General features: G+C 40.4%; 2 protein-coding genes across 2 annotated transcripts in view; one reads left to right on the top strand and one right to left on the bottom strand.

The window, feature by feature from the left end:
• The window catches only part of MAP3K2 (mitogen-activated protein kinase kinase kinase 2), a 103,527-nt gene extending 82,650 nt beyond the window's left edge, over window positions 1-20,877 (bottom strand). Inside the window, exon 1 of the mRNA XM_043576474.1 lies at window positions 20,320-20,877. The gene's annotated coding sequence lies outside the window, so the exon portion shown is untranslated. The remainder of the gene's footprint in view (window positions 1-20,319) is intronic.
• Window positions 19,947-21,206, top strand: LOC122479465 (basic proline-rich protein-like). The gene is made up of 2 exons (XM_043573362.1): window positions 19,947-20,730; window positions 20,773-21,206. Exons 1-2 carry the CDS (start codon window positions 19,947-19,949, stop codon window positions 21,204-21,206), a joined length of 1,218 nt encoding a protein of 405 aa, XP_043429297.1.
• Window positions 21,207-21,675: the final 469 nt, after the last annotated feature.

Below are 21,675 nucleotides of genomic sequence, written 5' to 3'. Positions count from 1 at the left end.
AATGCAAAAGAATGAAATGGTTCTTACACCATACACAAAAATAAAATCAAAATGGACTAAAGACCTAAATGTGAAGCAGGAGACCATCAAAATCCTAGAGAACACAGGCAATAACCTCTTTGACGTTGTCCATAGCAACTTCTTACTAGATACATCTCTGGAAATAAGAGGAACAAAAGCAAAAATGAACTGTTGGGACATCATCAAGATAAAAAGCTTCTGCACAGCAAAGAAAACAATCAACAAAACTAAAAGGCCACCTTCAGAATGGGACAAGATATCTGCAAATGACATATCTGATAAAGGGTTAGCATCCAAAATCTATAAAGAACTTACCAAACACAATACCCAAAAAACAAATAATCCAGTTTAAAAATGGGCAGAACACATGAAAAGACATTTTTCCAAAGACATATAGATGGCTAACAGACACATGAAAAGATGCTCAACATCAGGGAAATACAAATCAAAACTACAATGAGATATCACCCTCACACCTGTCAGAATGGCTAAAATTAACAACACAAAAAACAAAAGATGCTGGGGAGGATGTGAAGAAAGCGGAACCCTCTTACACTGTTAGTGGGAATGCAAACTGCACTTCCAGGGTGGAAAACAGTATGAACAGTATGGAAGTTAAGAACAGAACTACTCTAGGGGCACCTGGGTGGCTCAGTAGGTTAAGTGTCCGACTTCGGCTCAGGTCACGATCTTGTGGTTCACGAGTTCAAGCCGGGCGTCAGGCTCTGTGCTGACAGCTTGGAGCCTGGAGCCTGCTTCCGATTCTGTGTCTCCCTCTCTCTCTGACCCTCCCCCCTTTCATTCTCTGTCTCTTTCTGTCTCAAAAATAAATAAACGTTAAAAAAAAATTAAAAAAAAAAATAGAACTACTCTAGAGTCCAGCAATTGCACTACTAGGTATTTATCCAAAGGATACAAAAATACTGATTCAAAAGGATACATGCACCCCAATGTTTATAGCAATATTATCAGCAATAGCCAAATTATGGAAAGAGTCCAAATGTCCAGCAACTGACAAATGAATTAAGGTAACGTATACACACATACACACACACATACACATACACACACACACACACACACACACAAAACACACAAGTGGAGTATTACTCAGCCATAAAAAAGAATGAAATCTTGCCATTTGGAAAGACATGGATGAAGCTAGAAAGTACTATGCTGAGTGAAGTCAGTCAGAGAGAAACACACACCATATGATTTCACACTTATGTGGAATTTAAGAAACAAAACATGAACATAGGGGGGAAAAAGGAGACAAACCATGAAACAGACTCTTAACTATAGAGAACAAACAAAGATGCTAGAAGGAGGGCGGGTCAGGGGATGGGTTAAATGTTTGGTGGATATCAAGGTAGGCACTTGTGCGAGCACTGGGTGTTGTATGTAAGTGATGAATCATTAAATTCTACTCCTGAAACTAATATTACACTTTATGTTATTTATAAAAACTTGAAACTAAACAACAACAACAACAAACAGAAAAACAGCAAGCACAGTGGTTAACACTCAAACTGTGCAGCCAAACTGCCTGGGTTTGAAATCCACATCCGCCACTCACTAGTTGTGTGATGTTAGGCAAATGACGCAATCTCTCTTTGTCTTAGTTTCCTTATCTGTAATACAAAGATTTTTATTGGTGTATTAGATGTAATACCATCACTGGATTGCCATGGGAATTAAACAAGTTAATGTTTATAAAGTGCTTAGAAGGAGCCTGGCATACAATAATAATTATACAAATGTTTGTTAAAATTAATTTGATATACTTAAGGGGTTTTTTTTTCTTACTCTTAAACCATACTGAGAATACTAGGAAATCTATTTTAAATGTGTATGAATCTTAACTTTTCCCTGAATTAGATTATCCTGAAGAAGAGGGTAGCTCCTAAATCAATACTCTAACGAATCTAAGCTTGTCAAAAACTCTCAAATCACTGTAGGCTGATGTAGATACGATATTTGCACCGTGGTTATCATTCCCTGGTATTTCTATCAACCACTACAAATAAAAGATTGTAATTGGTTTGCCAAAAACATTAGTCAATGGTTCACTGATAATAATTAATAATAATGGCTCTCGGTGCCCATTTCCTTATAATGTAAAATGGGTACAGTACCCACTTCGTATGATTATTATAACATTTGAATCAAGTATTTGTAAAGCACTTATTAGAATACTAGAGCTTAGTGAATACTCAAAAAATAGCAACTAACATTTACTAAGTTCAGCATCGGAGCCCAGACAATCCTGTTCAGCACCCACTCTTACAGTCTACATTATACTCTCATTGGTTTATCTGTTCCATCAACATGTAACACCTGCCTATTGTGTATGCTCCCTTCACTAGTCACCTGAACTTTTTAAATGATGAAATACCAAATTATATAATACTAATAATGTCTTTTAAAATTCTAAAGTCTTTCCAAAGCATAGAAAGGCAAATACTTATACTTTAATACTGGTATAATAAAATCATGACCAAGTTTATGGTCAAAACAGGATTATATTGAATATACTCATTCTGCTGGTAGGCGCTGAACACTTTCTGTTGCTTATCACATAAATCAAAACTCCCAAATAATATCAAACACAGTACTCCTCCGTCAGAATTCTGAAGTCAGTATACATTGTCAGAATCTCAAACTCCAACATAAAACCCCAAGGCTAGCCATTTTCATCAAACCAATTCCCATAAACCCTTTCATTTCATGCTTTGTAAAAAGGTTGTATATGGGCACCTGGCTGTGTCTTCATTACTGTAAGCTCCTTGAGGACAAGAAATATTACTTACATATCTTTTTTTTTAATGTTTATTTGTTTTTTTGAGAGAGAGAGAGAGAGAGAGAGAGAGAAAGAATGGGAGTGGGAGAGGGACAGGGAGAAAGGGAGAGAATCCCAAGCAGGCTCCACGCTGTCAGCACAGAGCCAGATGTGGAACCTGAACTCACAAACCATGAGATCATGACGTGAGCCAAAGTCCGACACTTAACCAACTAGGCCACCTCGACGCCCATACTCATATATCCCACAGCACCCAATTGTACCTGGCAAGTCCATTAACAAATACCTTAAAATAAAGCAATCTCAAATCTGAGTCTCCTTACAACCACAACATTACACAGCACACATCTGTTTAGTCAATCCAACCCACCTGCCTTTCCCAAAGGACTTAACAGATCCCACCTCCTGGTCCTTAACTTCTGCCTGTCCTTTGAATGCTCATCTCTCCCTCCTCTTTAGGAATTCTTACTCTTAACATCCATATCAGAACAACTTATTCAGAAAACCTACTCCAGTTAACTAAATTGCCACTACGAGCACTTTGCACACAATTTTCCCTATTTCTGGGTATCCAATTTGTAGATTTCTTAAGCTTTTTTGCCAAATGTGGTTTTTGACATATTTTCATTAGGTTAAGCTGACATCTAGGTATGTTTCATTCCTAGTAAATCAAAGTATTACTGCTATCGCTAATTAAATATAGCTTCAGTATTTGGATATTTACATATACTACTTATACTTTTATAGTCAATTTTATATTACTTATAATGTGCCCATGGTATTTTGTACATATTTTACTGTAATATATTCATATGCACATAGGAAGGGTAACCATATGTCCCAGTTTACGAAGCACAGTACCAGTTTATTTTTTTTGACCCAGGATAATTATTAAGACAGTCTCCTTCCACTCTCCAAAGTAGCCCACTCTGGGTAATAAATTATACAGTCACCCTAATGTGTCTCTCTCCCTTTCACCAGAATGAAGTTTTATAATTATAGAAATAATGACCAGCTGGGGAGCCTGGATGGCTCAGTCGGTTAAGCATCCAACTAACTCTTGACTTTGGCTCAGGTCATGACCTCATGGTTTGGGAGTTCTAGCCCTGCATGGGGCTCTGTCCCAGTAGCGCAGAGCCTGCTTGTGACTCTTTTCTCCCTCGCTCTCTGCCCCTCCCCCACTCGCTCTCTCAGAATAAATAAACTTAAAAAAAAAGAATGACCAGTTTATCTGTTTATCTTCAGTGCTAATGCAGAAAAGGTAATTAAACATTTTAGAAATATTGTGCATGTGAACAAAATGTATTAGATTTTTTAAAGGCCTATTTTACTCATTCCCTCTGACATTCCTAAGGTTTTCAATAAATATTCACTGAATTTTAAAATTAAAATAAAAACCAATATGAATATTTCCATTCAAAAGCTTAATTATATACTAACGGCACAATAAAATACATCATCATTTATAAAACATCCACATAGCCCTTTATATCTGATTATATGGCAGAAAACTGAATGGAATAATATCTTTGAAATGCTGAGGGAAAAATACTGCTAATGTAGATTTTCACTTGCAACTAAAATATCATTCAAGAACAAAAGCTAGGGGTGCCTGGATAGCCAGTCAGTTAAGTGTCAACCCCTGATTTCAGCTTAGGTATGATCTCAGGGCTCGTCAGTTCGAGTCCTGCATTAGGTTCCGCGCTGACAGCATGGAGCCTGCTTGGAATTTTCTCTCTCCTCTCTCTGCCCCTCCCTGGCATGTTGCACACTCTCTCTCTCTTTCAAAGTTATTTGTTTATTTAGAGAGAGAGAGAGAGAGAGAGAATGCATGCACACAAGTGGGGGAGGAACAGAGAGAGAGGGTGACAGAGGATCTGAAGTGGGCTCTGCGTGGACAGCAGAGAGCCCAATGCAGGGCTTAAACTCAAGAACCATGAGATCATGACCTGAACCGAAGGCAGACGCTTAACCAACTGAGCCACACAGGCACTCCTCTCTCTTTCAAATAAACAAATAAATAAACTTAAAAAAACAAAAACAAAAAAAAACAATGAGACACCAGGGTAGCTCAGTCAAACATCCAACTCTTGATTTCAGCTTGGGCCATGGTCTCACGGTTTATGAGTTAGAGACTGAAGCTGGCTCTGCATAGACAGTGAGAAGCCTGCTTGGGATTCTCTGTCTCTCCCTCTTTCTGCCCCTCTCTTGTTCATGCTCTCTCTCTCTCTCTCTCAAAATAAATAAATAAACTTAAAAAAAAAAACAAAAACAAGAGCTAAAGATTTCCAACAAATAAAAATTGTAATTTATCACCAAAGACCCTTAATTGAGAAACTTCTAAAGGATATACTTCAAGAAAAAAGAAAATGAGGAGCACTTGCGTGGCCCCTCTGACCTCAACTCAGGTCATGATCTCATGGTTCCTGAGTTCAAGTCCTCCCTCCCTCCTTCTCTCCCTCTCTCCTCCTCTCTCTCTCTCTGCCCTCCCCCCACCCCTTGTGGGATTCACTCTCTCTCACAACCCCTCTGCCCCTCGCTTACTTGCACACTCCTGCTCTCAAAAAAAAAAAAAAAAAAGAAAAAGGAAAGTGATTCCAGGAGAACAAATGTTAGCAAAAATCTGGCAAACATGATAAACCTAAACAAATATTAATTGTATGAAACAAGATTAAAATGCTTAATTCGAGGGGCACCTGGGTGGTTCAGTTGGCTAAGCATCTGACTTCAGCTTTTAAATTAAAAAACGTTTTAAATAAACGTTAAAAAAAAATGCTTAATTCAAGGAACTGAAAAGAACAAGGTAGAATTACAAAACTGAACAACTATAACAAAGGGAGTGATTAAAGTTATTCACCCATAGTGGCCTTCTTCTGGAAATATGTCCCTTTGACCATCCCCACCTCCAACCACCCACTTGATTACCTAATATCACCAAACTAGCACAGTGTGGTCCCACATCCCTCGCCATACTGATGGCCCAGAGGTAGGCAAGTGACCCAAGCAGAAGCAAACACAGACAATCTCTAGAAATTACAAATAGATAACCAAAAGCAAAGAGGAGGAATAAATAGGTACTGAGCAGTACTAATCAAGTGCTACGTGTCTTGCTGATGCCTACCTTTTATTTCTTCTCTATGTCTGAAAGGCTTCCTCTCTTTTTGCTACTTGACCAAACCACCTTTTAAGGACTTGGCTTAGGGGCATCTGGGTAGCTCAGTCCGTTGAGCGTCTGACTTTGTTCAGCTTAGGTCATGATCTCACAGTTTGTGGGTTCGAGCCCCATATCAGGCTCTGTGCTGACTGCTTGCTTAGAGCCTGGAGCCTGCTTCAGATTCTGTGTCTCCTTCTCTCTGTCCCTCCCTCACTCACGCTTTGTCTCACTCTGTTTCTCAAAAATAAATAAGTGTAAAATTAAAAAAAAAATTTTTTTAATTAAAAAAAAAGGACTTGGCTTAAGCCTTCCCTATTCCCCTCACCTGGTCATGAGGGTAACTGACAGAAGTAGCAAATAACTATCCACTGTGCACTGCCAGCGTGCTAAGGCATTTCACATACACTACCACTTAACCTTAATTACACTAGAATGACAGCACATACTGTCTCTCCACTCACCATGACAAAGAATCACCTTTCTTAAAAGATATTACCTCCTACACTACCTTCCCATTCTATGTTTACATGTGTTCCCTGCAGGTAGACCACAGCATTCTCACATATTAGGAACCATGCCTTCTACTTTGTTCCCCTCATTATCCATCTCTCTTCCGTACACTTCTCTCCTCCCCTTTCAAAATATGTACTCTTCCTTTCTCATTACTACTAATTACTACTATTAATAAAGCTACTATTTATAACAGCTTGCACTGTGCTTATACTCTGCTAAATGCTTTACAAACATTTTATTTAATATTCAGAATACTCCCATATGGAAGATATTATCTCCCCATCTCAGAGAGGTGGGAAAAGCCTTGAATTTAAAGACATGCTCTCTCACAGAATGAACCTAGATCTATAAAATACCATTCTCATCACAATCACATCTGTAGTTTCCCCACCCACCCCACGCTCACCTACTGTGCCAGTCTGTACTATGTCAACTTGATTGAGTTTAAACTACATTTCCCAGAATCCTCTTCCCATATGGTTCCAGGTTAGAGTTAGCCAAAGGAGGAAATTACTCCGAAGATCAGGGTTAGATAGACAGGTGCAGTTGCCAGCAAATTCCATGTCTCTGCTCTCCCCTTGTGCATACAGCCTTTTCCTGATTGCACCTTGCTGACAAAACAGCAACCTCAGGGCTACCACCAAACGCTTGACTAGAAACCACAGGAGAGGCTATGCAGAGGCAACAGCTTTCCATAGACCTTCTACCAGCTCTACTGTGTGATTCTACTCCAGCAGCTGGGCATACCAGACTCCTCAGATTTATCTACAAACTTCGGCCCAAAGTACCACTGTTTTAGGAAGGCTGATTACTGACTTTGATCTGCCAATTCCCCCTTACAGACTCTTATTTCTGAGTTTCTCCCACAACTGTAGAAGCTCTTACACCTTACATAAATTCCTTATCCCATAATATCACAGCACTTCTCCTTCCCTAATTGAACCCTAACTAATGTAACTACTCAAGCCTCCTCCCAATCTAATGACCAATAAGTCTCTGCAAACCTTCCTTCTGAGATCTTCCTGCAAAACCAAATCTAGGCCACTTGGTCCTTTCATAGCCTCCATTCAAGCCTTCTATTATAGTTCTGCACAGCCTATCCTTGCTTCCAAACAGGCTGAAGTGTCCCTTATTCTAAAGAAACAGTATCTCCCTACTTGATCCTCCCGTTTCCAAAAAAGGAAGATTTAAGTGACAGAAAGCACTAGAGCAGGCATCAGATTAGCATGTCAATATTAATTTATTAACTAAGAACAAAGTAAGCTAAGAACACTTCGGGCACTTCCATGTTCTGTTTTGACATGTGAAGATGGAAGAACAAAAAACAAAGATATAGAAGGATTCTGAGAAGAAAAATATTTGCTGATGTGTGGTTTGTCCACTGCGAAATAGGGTAGCTTCATTTTTTTTAAGTTTATTTATTTTGAGGGGGTGGAGGTAGAGTGAATGGGGGAAGGGGAGAGAGACAGGAGGAGAGAGAGAATCTCAAGCAGGCACCATGCTCAGTATGGAGTCTAATGCGGGACTCGATCTCACGACTGCGAGATTATGACCCACACTGAAATCAAGAGTTGGATGCTTAACCCACTGAGCTACCCAGGTGCCCCAGAAGCTTCATTTTTTTTTTTTTTTAATTTTTTTTTTCAACGTTTATTTATTTTGGGGACAGAGAGAGACAGAGCTTGAACGGGGGAGGGGCAGAGAGAGAGGGAGACACAGAATCGGAAACAGGCTCCAGGCTCTGAGCCATCAGCCCAGAGCCCGACGCGGGGCTCGAACTCCCGGACCGCGAGATCGTGACCTGGCTGAAGTCGGACGTTTAACCGACTGCGCCACCCAGGCGCCCCGCTTCATTTTTTTATGTAATCATTTTGGGCTTATCCAAGCATATCCCTAAATTATTTAAAATTTTCTAGTGGACATAAAAGAGTGCATGTACAATTTTTCCAATACCTTTCACCTTTTTCCAAAAAGATCTTCCCTCTCTTTTTGGCGAAAGTATTTCCAAAAACACATTCCACTAGTCTTGGTTCCTCATTCATAACATGAGAATAATTCAGTTCTGTTATTTTCTAGGGCTCAATGTTTACTGGATTTTATCACTAAACTGTCCACAGATGATTCTGGTTTCTATCACATTATTCTGAAGTTACTCTTTCACTCTTTCAACAAGCATTTTACTGAAAGCCTACATGTCAAGCACAATGCAAGGTATCTGGTTATGAAATACCTTTAAGAGATGTCATTCTAACAAATTAGTCACACTTAAACACAGCTATTTATCTTCCAAATGCTGCCCTATAACAAATATTCCCTGGACTACTGTCATCTCAACCCCCCAAGCAAGAAAACTTCCATTTCTTTTGAGTCTTTACTATATTCTGTTATGTTGTGGGTCTCACAGAATCACAGACTAGACAGGCTAGTCCTTAAGAAATCACCTGGGGCAACTTTTTCAAATTCAGAAATGTTGAAGTCCCTCTGTCACAGTCTATTTCTAATTAATGTCAGATTTAAGACTGAACTCAGGCTTTCCTACCTACCATCAATATTAAACAAACAGAATGGAATACAGTTTGTGGTACTCTCTTGAGGAAAACTCTAGGCAAGAAATCCCCTTGGCACACCCCTAAGTAAAACTCTCAACAGTAAGGAAGTATGCAACAGTTCATGGCTACGAGACATTAACTGCAATGCTGATTAATAACATGGATTACATGATCTCAGACCACATCACTAATCTACTCTTTCCCAAATCACGAGACAAGTTTATATAAGCAGAGACATGGTGGTTTGGGGGTAAAGTCATTAGAATGCGGTCATCTACTATTTACAGACTAGATGGTTAATATACCATCTCTCAAAGTAGATTTTTATCAACAGTAAGGCAGAGCTACTTCTACACCTTTTGTTTCCTTATAGTGTCTAAGCAACTCAGAAATTTTATATATAGTTTGACATACTGGTCATATTGCACAATATTAGTAATTTTAAAAGGAATCAACAGGCTATGTTTAAATGCCTAAACTGATTTCAAATACATTAAAGCCATCACATAAATCATGACAATCTCTCCTTAAATTAAATCAGGGACATTAATCTCATTACCTTACTGTATTAAAACAAAAAACAAAAACATTTTGTCTTAAAACTCCACAAATACCATTAGAATGTAACAAGTCAAACCTAATTAGAATAATCACAAACTCATCAAATAATGAGAAATAAGCACTTTTATGTCAAATCTAAAATATGACTTGAAAACATTTAGAGATAGTAACAGCACAAAAACAATTACAAACTGACTTCTTTAGGCTATAGATCTGTTCCCAGTGGCTTATAAAGTATCGATTCACATTTTTCTCATTGGCTCCTATTAATTTTCAAAAATAATTTTCAGGTTGCCTGGGTGGCTCAGTCGGTTAAGTGTCCAACTTCGGCTTAGGCCATGATCTCACGGCTTGTGAGTTCAAGCCCCACGTGGGGCTCTGTGCTAACAGCTTGGTGCCTGGGACCTGCTTCGGATTCTGTGTCTCCTCCTCTCTGCCCCTCCCAAGCTCATGCTCTCTCTGTGTCTCTCAATAATAAATAAACATTAAAAAAAAATTTTTTTTAAATAATAATTTTCAAACAGTTTTCCACAGCATTGCTTTGGTCGTAGGGCTGTTCACCAATACTTGATGTTCTTCTTCTGGTATTTGGAAATACTGAACTTCCCCACCCTGTTCAATTTAGTTACAGCCATGAGACTTCCTCCGGCCAATACACATGGATAGAAGTGGTGAATATTTCTTCCAGGTAAAAGCTTTAAAAGTCTGAGTGTACTTTCACACATTCTATTTTCATTCTATCCTGGTGTGAGAGTATGATTTACAATAAACACATATCTGGTCTTTGTCCTCATTTCTGGCAAAGAGCTCAGAAAAACCAGGTGTCTTTTTTCTTTTTTTTAATTGAAGTATAGTTGACACAGAATGTTACCTTGGTTTCAGGTGTACAATATAGTGATTCAACAAGTTTACACTTTATGATATGCTCATCACAGGTGTAGCTAGGACAAGTCGGTGTCTTTTGTTATTCATAAGGAATCTCTTTAAGCCACACCTCAGTTTATGTTAATGGATGACTTTTGAAAAGCACTGATCCAGGGAAGCTGGTTGCCACCGGAACCATGTGATTAGAGGGTTGGAACTTTGAGCTCCTTCCCATGGCTTTTAGGGAGGGGAGAAGGGCTAGAGATTAAGCTCAACCACCAATGGCCAATTATTTAATCAGTCATGCCTAGGTAAGAAACCTCCATTTAAAACCCAAGAAGATGGGTCCTGGGGAGCTTCTGGGGTGGCAGACACCTGGAGGTGCTGGAAGAGTGGTACACTGGGAGAGAGCATGGAAACTCCACAGCCACTTCCTTTCCCCAAACCTTGCCCTATGTATCTCTTCCACCTGCCTGTTCCTGGGTTATGTCCTTTTATAACAAACCAGTAATCTAGTAAGTGAAGTGTTTTCCAGAATTCTGGGAGTTGCTCTAGCAAATTAACTGAACCTAAAGATTCCCAAAGAATGGGAACCTCTGATTTACAGCCAATTGGTCTGAAGCACAGGCAACTACCTACCATGCCACTGAGCCTGAAGGGCGGACAGTTCCCTGCAATGGAGCTCTTAACCTGTGGGATATGACCTTATGTCTGGCTGCTATTACAAAATTGTTTAAGGTATGGAAATGCCTCCCACACATACATATTTGGTGATCAGAAGTGTCAAAAGTATTGAGTGTGAAGAGGTTCAGAATGAGCCTCCTTCAAATATGCCACTTTGGCTTATAGATTACTTTGAACTGAAGTCAATCAAGGTCCAAAAGACTCAGGAAGAGCTTTTTACCTCCCCTTTAACAGCCTAAAGAATTTAGATTGGGGTGAGGGGGAGGGTGCCTGGGTGGCTCAATCGCACTTAAGCATCAGACTTCAGCTCAAGTCATGATCTCAAGGCTCCAGAGTTCAAGCCCTGCATCGATCGGGCTCTGTGCTGACAGCTCAGAGCCTGGAGCCTGCTTCAGATTCTGTGTCTCCCTCTCTCTCTGCTCCTCCCCTGCTCGCACTCTCTCCCTCAAATATAAACATAGAAAAAAAAAAAAGAATTTAGATAGGTCTGGTCTACCTGAACTATCACCTAAAATAACTACAAAGAATATGGGGCAAGCATGGTAAACTGGGTGGGGGAAGCTGACAGGGCCTGGAGATCAAATTCCTCAGTGTCCCACCTTCTCCACAAAACATGGCAAACATGTTTACCAAACATTTGTTCTTCCCATCTTCCCATAAACTGTCTTCCTCCCCTCCCTTTGAAGTCCCAAAAACCTACCCTTTCTCTGCTCAGGATGGCATATAAGCCTCAATTGCCAGTCTGCCTGTGGATCTCCCATCCTTATGGGGCTTCTGTACATATATAATTAAATTTGTTTTTCTCCTGTTTATCAATCTTAAGTCAATCTACCAAATAACCAAGAAGGGTAAAGAAAAATTTTCCTTCCCAGAAAGCACAATACAAAAGAAAAACCTAGAGTGTTTTTTTTCTTTTACCTATGGCAGCCAGTAATGTTCCAGATAATGACTGCTCCCAAGGGAGGTCCCAAAGTGGGATTCAAAGTAAGAATGACAATGTTGAGCAGAAGCGCGTCAACTGACCCTCAATGAACACCTGGCATGAGCAAAAACTAAATCTTTGTTGTTTTAAGGCCCTGAGTTGGAGACTTATTGTTCATAGCCTTTCAGGATGATAGTCTAAAATTTAATTTTTTTTTTTTTAATTTTTTTTTAATGTTTATTTATTTTTGAGACAGAGAGAGACAGAGCATGAATGGGGGAGGGGCAGAGAGAGGGAGACACAGAATCGGAAGCAGGCTCCAGGCTCTGAGCCATCAGCCCAGAGCCCGACGCGGGGCTCAAACTCACGAACCGTGAGATCGTGACCTGAGCTGAAGTTGAACGCTCAACCGACTGAGCCACCCAGGCGCCCCTAAAATTTAATTTTAAAAATCACACTAAAAATTCCTCGTGTTCATTCTACTCAATTCAAGAATTGTTTTTTAATTTTTTTTATGTTTATTTTTGACAGAGAGAGAGACAGAGAGACAGAGCATGAGTAGGGGAGGGGCAGAGAAAAGGGAGACACAGAATCTGAAACAGGCTCCAGGCTCTGAGCTGTCAGCACAGAGCCCGACGCGGGGCTCGAACTCACAGACTGCAAGATCATGACCTGAGCCGAAGTTGGACACTCAACTGACTGAGCCACCCAGGCGCCCCATCATTTCAAGAAATTTTATCCCTTCTCTGACCACGTACATTAAAATCATTCCTATCACTTCTCCTAAATATCAGAAAAATTAACATACTTCCCATACCATTTACTTAAAATAGGCCAGGTTATTCTCATTCCACTGAAAAGTGTATTTACTTCAAACACAGAAATCATTCAGGTTTACCCAAATATTTATCAGAACTCTCTGATTTAATTCTCTACAATTACGAAGAATGAGAGGTAAGAATAATATCTATATTTGTGGGCACTTTTCAAAAATCATGTTGGCCCTACCCCCAGAAGATTCCAGCGCACACATTTCCAAGGAGAAGGCTTCATGTAAACAATGTGGAGGCAGAGAGAAGGCTAAGGAACTCTTGCTCTAAAAGAGCCATTTAAAATCCCCATCTTGGGGCGCCTGGGTGGCGCAGTCGGTTAAGCGTCCGACTTCAGCCAGGTCACGATCTCGCGGTCAGTGAGTTCGAGCCCCGCATCAGGCTCTGGGCTGGTGGCTCAGAGCCTGGAGCCTGTTTCCAATTCTGTGTCTCCCTCTCTCTCTGCCCCTCCTCCGTTCATGCTCTGTCTCTCTCTGTCCCCAAAAAAATAAACGTTGAAAAAAAAAATTAAAAAAAAAAATCCCCATCTATACTATGTGACTATCAACAAGCCTCTTAATACTTCAGGGCCTCAATTTCCTAGCTCAAAACCAGGATACTATGGTCTACCACAGTCACGTAAAAGTAATGTATGTAAAGCTTCTGACATGTAACAAACACTCTTTACTTCTTTTACTTATACATTACTTCTTCCTCCCAAGATATAATTAATGTGTGATATCCTCAATGCCAGAAGATATACCTTTATGAAACAAAAACAGAAAACTGAAGGAGAGATCTGGCTGAAATGCAAAACAAGGATAAGAGGAAAAAAAGAAATGGGAAAGACCAAGGATTACCAAGATAATAGGAAGTCAACTGCAGAATTAAAATATTCATGAGATGAAAAATATTTTTTTTAAAACACAGTAGAGGGCAAAAGAGCAGAACCGCCAATGTGGCTATGGAGATCAAACACAAGCAGCTCTCCTGGAACACAAAGTAAAATAACAGAGATGAAAACATTAAAAGATGATGACAAATATGTAAGATGGAGAATGGAAATCTAAAAACTATACACATTTCCAAAGAACCATAATACAAAGAAAAACCAAAGGACAGATAAAAAAAAAAAGAATGAACTGAAATAAAAGTGAGATATTATGACTCTTAGCTTTCAATCTACATTCGCTATTTGTTTAAATATCTACATAATACCTACATCCATAAACTCAGAAGGCAAGGTATCAATAATTTCTCTTATCTAACCTCCTTAACAAACCAACTTGGCAAATTAACCAACAGTCCACTCTCCCTATAAAACCTTTTGATAAGGGGCGCCTGGGTGGCTCAGTCAAACATCCAACTCTTGGTTTCAGCTCAGGTCATGATCTCACAATGTGAGTTCGAGCCTCCATGTCGGGCTCTACGCTGACAGTGCGGAACCTGCTTGGGATTTCTCTCTCTCTGACCCTCCCTGGCTTGCTCCCTCTGAAAATAAATAAATAAATAAATAAATAAATAAATAAATAAATAAATAAATAGAGCCTTCGGATAAAATGTTGAACATGCAATGTTAAATTTATCTTTTACCAAACCAGTACATAAATAAATAAATAAATAAATAGAGCCTTCGGATAAAATGTTGAACATGCAATGTTAAATTTATCTTTTACCAAACCAGTACATTTCTGCACCCATCAATTTACCAAGAATCAAATGTGTTTACGTGCTCGTTATACAGTTTAAATATGATATAACCCAAAGAAATTGTGAATGTGAAAACTGTCTCTATGAGAATGAAGTTGAGTGTTTAGAAAGACTCAAAGGCTAGTTTTTAAAAAAAGAAAGTGTTGTTAAAGTGGGCATAGGTGAACAAGCTGTAAGACTTGGAGAAATAACCATACAACTCCAGATGGATCACTTTAACTCAGACTAGTTTACATCTCTGTGTTCAAAAAAAAAAAAATTAAAGTAATAATGTATCACTTAATTCCCCTTATATTAATTTTTTTTAATTAAACTGACCCACCAATCTTAATCACATTAAATAGAAGGGCTTCTATAACATCAAAATAGGCATGACCTAAGTGAACTATGGGAAATTTTTACAATACCTGACAATGTTTACTGAACACTTTTTATATGCGAAGCACTGTACTAAACATATTATTTCATTAAACCTAATGACAAACCAATGAGTTACATACTATTCTCGCTATTTTACAGATAAGTGAAGCATAGATAGGATGAACAGCACAGCTGGGACTCCCATTCAGGTCTGACTCCCAAATATATACTCTTAACTGATTACTAATATTTGCTTCCTTATCTTTTCTATATTTAATTTTTTCAATATATTATAATCACAATCAGTTTACCTGTAAAGTTTACCAATTTTGTTAACTTAGTTCAAGTACTACCTCTTCTTCAAGGCCTTCTGAAGTGCCTTCCCCATCCTGATACACAGTTGGGTCTCCATGAATGGTACCAATAGTACTCTGGTAAAGCAATTCCAATTTTCTGGTTGCCCTGATAAAGCAGAGAGGCAGCATGGTGCGATTCTTAAGAGCACATATTGTGAAGTCAGACTACCTGCATTAAAGTTCCAGCTCCACCATGCACAAAAAGTGTGAATATGGGTAGTTACTTATTGTCTCTGTGGTTCAATTTCCTAATCTGTAATATGGGCATAATAATAACTACTTCCTTAGGTTGTTAATAGGGAATAAGTATCTTTAAAGTAGCACCTAAATCAGTGCATAGAATATAGAAATAGCTTACGTTTGCTAAATAAACAATACCACAAAAGAGAACAAAGAAAACTCAACCAATAAATAAAGAAGAAACATTCTGTAAATGATCAGCGATTTGGTAGGCACCACCTTTTAAGAATCTTAGGACACTGAAAAAGGAGGTCCCTTCTGTCAATTCTCTTTCAATAAATATTTGGCTCCAGGCATGGTGCTGGGTGCCCCAAAATCAACACAACACTACTGCCTCTGTTCTTGAAGAGCTAACTTCCCAGTGGAGGACACAGACATAATTCTAGAGCAATGTGGTGAGTATGATGGTAGAGAGAGGCAGGTGCAGTGGGCTTGAGAAGCATTCTGAAGTAGTAGTGATGAGGGGACCTAATCTGGGAATTATCCAAAGAATACCGATAAAATCGTATCTTAAACAATTATTTTACTTTGTCATTATTAATTACTAAAGTCCACACAAATTACTAACTGCACAAATGGGAAAAATTACCTTTAGAAAAAACTCCCGAAGTTTATAAACCACATAGTGCTTATAAAATTTACGGTACTATGAATCTCAAACAAAACACTCTTGAGCACTTATAAGAAAGGCAATGTGTTAGTTAGAGGAAGGGCTCCCAAAGATTCTACCTGTTAGTTGGGAAGACAAAGTGTAACAAACAAACAAAATTAAGCAATAATCTAAGGGTTAAGTAACTATAAAGACAACAAGATATGTTACAAAGCATATACATGATTAACCACCTTAAAAAAATGCAGTCAACAAATGTTCCCAATAAATCCCAGAGATATACAAGGCAAAAAAACCACAAAATTATACAGCCACATTTCTTTCTTTCTTTTTTTTTTTTTTAAATGTTTATTTCTTTTTGCAAGAGAGCGGGGCAGGGGCAGAGAGAGAGAGAGAGAGAGAGGAAAACAGAATCCGAAGCAGGCTCTGGGCGGTCAGCACAAAGCCCCATGTGGGGCTCAAACCCACAAACTGTGAGACCATGACCTGAGTTGAAGTCGGACACTAAACCCAGCCACCCAGGCGCCCCCAGCCACATTTCTTATAAAAGTATATGTGTGTCTAGATACAGAGATATACCTCACACAACACCTTGAGAATAAGGGAAAGGATTCTTTATTTCCATATATAGTTCATCCTACGTGTGGAAAAACTTCACATAAACTGTTTAATGAATTAAATCGTATTTCTAATGAGAAAATGTGTTACTTAAGTAAATCCTATTATGAAACCTTCTTTAAAACAATAACCTAAAAATAAATAAACCAATAACCCACTAAATGTCAATTAGTTGGGAAATAAATTCAATCTCATATTACATATACTTGATTTATTTCTACCTGGCTTAATTAAAATGAGGTTCCCCTCTAAATGTAACCAACACTCCTTATTATCAGAAATTACAGTATTCATAAAGTAAGTCATAGAAATGTAATATACAGCATAGAGAGTACAGCCAATAATATAACTTTGTAAGGCGACAGATGGTAACTAGACTTATTGTGGGGAACATTCTGTAATGTATAAAAATATCAAATAACTATGGTATACACCTAAAACTAATAGGATACTATGTCAATTATACTTCAATTAAAAAAAACAGAAATTCACAAATGTTTACTAACTTGATCATTATGAAATGAGAACACTGAGTTTAAAAAAAACATATAATTCTATTATAATTCTTGAACTTCACATAGTGGTAGTATTAGGATTTAGATCTTCTGACACTTAATCCAGTGCTCCTTGCATTACACCATAAAAATAGTTTTCTCAAAATGTTTTTTTAAATATTTTTCAATGTTCTATTTTTGAGAGAGACAGAGAGAAAGACAGAGCAAGAGCAGGGGAGGGATAGAGAGAGAGAGGAGACACAGAATCCAAAGCAGACTCGAGGCTGTGAGCTGTCAACCCAGAGCCTGACGCGGGGCTCGAACTCACAAACCATGAGACCATGACCTGAGCCGAAGTCAGATGCCCGACTGAGCCATCCAGGCACCCCTCAAAATGTTTTTTAATAAATCCATTCTTCCTTTATTATATTTCTGCTTACTTCTGTGCAACAAATATTGGCTAAGAAAAGCTAAAACACAGACTGCTAACTGCAGTGGGGAAAATAGATAGACCTTACCTTCACCCCCATAACCAAGTGATCAAACTCAGCATCACAAATGATGGGACCTGACAACATATGACCTGATGGGAAGCAATATGCAGTACACGGGATCACTGAGGGGTTATTCTTGCCCAAAATATTTAATTTTAAATTAATCAAGCCTTTAAACCTAGCTTACAGTTAACTAATACAGGGAAACTGAATACACTAAATGACACCATAAGAGGGGGGAAAATCAGACAAAGAAAATGTGACTCATTTTATAAGACAACTGGCTTGATCTCTTTTTAAAAAGCAACCTCATTTTAAAAGGGAGAGGTGAGACTGTTCTAGATTCGAAGAGCTCAAAGAGACTTAACAACCAAATGCAGTGAATAAACCTTGATAGGATCTTGGTTTGGTGTGGCTAGGTGTAAAACACCATAAAAGACCAGTCAGTATAAATAGATTTAAGTATGGATGATGTTAGATTACATTAAGGAACTACCAATAAGAAACTATCAACTAATTATTGATTAGAAAATATGAACTAAAAAAAGTGACAGTAATAGTATTTTGGCTATGTAAGGAAATGTCCATCTTTGGAAATGTATGCTGACATATTTAGGGGGAAAGTGCCATAATGTTTACAGCTTAGTTTCAAATGGCTGAGCCAAAAATAATACACACATATTTATAGATAAAGCAAATACAGCAAGATGTCAACAAATATTGAATCTAAAGGGTCATGGTATGGATGTTCACGATTAGCAATTTCTCATATGCTTGAAACTTTCATAATAAAAGGTTGAGGGAGTGTGTTGAGGAGCCCAGTGAACTCCAATTCTAGAAGGGGAGAAAAGATCAACCTGAAATCAAAGCTGTGGCAACTGTCAAGAATCAAACATGACTGCAGTTTAACACAGCAACTATTAAATAGTTTACCGCTTTGGTAGCAGTAAGGTGAACTAAAAATGAAAGATTCACCTAAACCACTGCTTAAAAGATTGAGTACATAATGTAATCCAATTTTTAAAAATAAGCCTTTAACAACTAGTCTTTCAAAAGAGACACATGGATATCACAGCTAGATAACGATTCTATAATGATCTCACACTCAACATAATTCAACAGGACTCAACATAGTTTATATTTTAACCAAATAACAATTCAATCTATGAACCAACCACTGTCAACTCTATAATTTAACTTTTTCTCTACAGACAATACAAAATCATTCAACTACAAATTTTTTCAAACTGAAAATACACTGGATAAAATTACAGAGTACTGTAATTGGGCATCAGTACATTTCTCAAACATTCGCAACTGTGCGTGAAGCTTCAACTACTCAAAGGAATTTATCAATATTTGCTCTGTAAAGAGAAACGTAAAGGCTCTTTTCTTATTCACCAACCATAATCAAAGAAATAATACAGGCCAAAGCTAAAATGAGAATTTTTAGTTTATAAACATTGATCAGTCACCACATACAAAGGAAAGGGGGAAAAAATCACACCATTACAAGTTTCTATGATATTCTACACACTGAATTTTGACACTCAACTCAGAAATATTGCATAAGACTGCACCAATTACTAAGTATGTTCAGCCATTGCCACATAATTCAGCAACAAGTTTTGCAATAAGGAAATCTCAAGCTAATAACCCAAGTGCGAGTTCCCCGTATTTGTCAAGAACAAACTGCACAAGTAACATTGTAACTTTTCAAGAAACATGCAGTGTTACCAATTTTCTTTTTTTAATTATCATCTTCTAATATGTATCAAATAGTCTTCACTATATTTCCTCTTAAGAAGAGTGAAATTTGTTTTCTGTTCAATCCTACCGCAAAAAAAGGGGAAGGTGCCCAGCGCCTTTTTAAAATTATTTAAAAGCAATAAAATGATTTGGCTAGGTTGCAGCAAAACACATCGAACAGCCTACGTTAGAGGCAAGTAAACTACATTACTCCCAGGAAGAAACTCTCCAGCTCTTCTCATTTTCCTCACATATTTTTTTTTTCAAGACACAAAAATACACTCCTACGGAAAAGACATCATAGTGGAATCAAGGCTTCCCAGATTACCAGTTGCATGACCTTGGGCAAATTCCCTAGCTCCCTGAGACTCAATTCTTTTATCTGTAAAATGGGGAGACACTACCAACCTCATTGTGCTGAGAAGACCAAGTCAGACAATGCAAGACAACTACCCGGCGCAGTTAGTGCTAGCTAAAGCGAGAAGGAAGAATCAACCCCAATCAAAAGAGAATCACAATGTGACAGTGCAAAGGCAAGCACTTTTTCGCTTACTGCACATATCTGATTCTCCCAAGGGACCAGATGCACTCTTGCTTCTAAAATCCCTGCAGAGTACATGTCTGACAGCTACCCAGCTCAGCAGTCTACTTCGCTCAGATCTGGGATCCAGGACAGGATACAGGGACCCCGAGATCTGCCCAATTGGAGCGGGACCACCACCCAGCGAAACCCCCCGCCCGGGGAGCTGCTCACAGGCGGGCTGCGGCCCCCTTCCCGCGGCCCCCGCCCCACACATACACAGGCACGTACCGGCCGCTCCGCGGGGACGTAGGGAGCCGCAGGCCCGAGGAGGGGCCGCCGCTGCCTCCGAGCCCGCCCCTCCGCCCCCGCGCGGCCTGTCACCGCGCCCCCCCCCCCGGTCGGGGGAGGCCGCGGGCCCCCGGGGGCCGGAGGGGCGCGCGAGGAGTGTGGTGCGGGCCGAGTCTCTCCTTCACATGGAGCCCGCGCCGGGCGGGATGGCGGGCGCGTGGAACGTCGCGGCCGGCCGGGGCCTCTCGGCGCCCTTAGGTACTTCTCGCCGCCGCGGCCCCGAGGCCCGCGCGAAGCTGGGCTGGAAAGGAGGAAGCCGTGGGCCGGGCGCCGCCAGAGGCCGGAGAAGGGGCGGGAGCGGCGACTCCGCGGCTGGAAGTGCCCGGCCTCCCGATCGTCGTCCTAATCGTGGTTGTCGCCGCACGCCGCGCGACCCCTGAACGCCGCACCCAGCGACCGCACCACCTCCGTCAGGCGCCGCCGTTGAGGGCAGCCGGGCCGCCACTACACACGGACCCGTGACGTCGGGCGTAGCGCGGCGCACGTCACGGCCGGCTCGCTCCTGCGCGCACAACCCTCCGCCCGCCGGGAACGGAACCCGCCGCGGGCGCGCGCCCAGCCTACAGCGCCGCGCGGAGGCCAAGGGGAGCGTGCCCGCGCCTGCGCACTGGCTGGCTGCGCCCACGCACGCTCCGCTGCCCCCACCCGTTAGGCATTGCGGGGATTCCCAGTCCGGGTCAGCCCCAGCGCCAGCCCCGCCCCTAGATCACCGCCGCCTTCTCCGAGCGGGGTGCGCCGCGCACGCGCACGCGCACGCGCACGCGCGCCGTCATCCTCCGCCTCCGGGAGTCCTCGGCGCCCGAGACTTCCAAGCAAACCCGGGCTAGGGTTTCCTGCGTCGGCTTTGAGCCAGGCGCTGAGCAGCAGAGCAAGGAGAGGCTGCGACCGACTCAGTCTGTGGCATGTCGTTTGCAGGCGAAAAGCCTCTTAATTTTCGGACTTCACTGCAGAATTGTTTTCTGAAGCACTTTAGATATTACTGTCGGCTTGTTAGCTAACTGTAAACCACCACCACCACCACCCCCTCCCCGCAGATCGGCCTTTTAAGTTTTACAGCTGTTCTCTGTTTAGTTCCTGTCACCGTTCTAGGGTCGGCCCAGCAAATACTACTTCCCCAGTTTTAACAGATGTGGAAACAACCCAGAGAGATGAATTGACACTCATCCCTAGATCAAGTGGCAGAATCTGAAAGCTAACTCTGTTTCACTGAATCCTTCCCTCGTTCCCCATCGCCCACAGGATAAAACAAATTAATCGCGAGTGAATAACCTGTATGTATTCCGACTGATTTTAGCC

Source organism: Prionailurus bengalensis, chromosome C1, assembly GCF_016509475.1.
Source record: "Prionailurus bengalensis isolate Pbe53 chromosome C1, Fcat_Pben_1.1_paternal_pri, whole genome shotgun sequence".
NCBI classification, from domain to species: domain Eukaryota; kingdom Metazoa; phylum Chordata; class Mammalia; order Carnivora; family Felidae; genus Prionailurus; species Prionailurus bengalensis.
The sequence above is the reverse complement of the archived record's forward strand: the minus strand, read 5'-3'. Positions and strand labels throughout refer to the sequence as shown.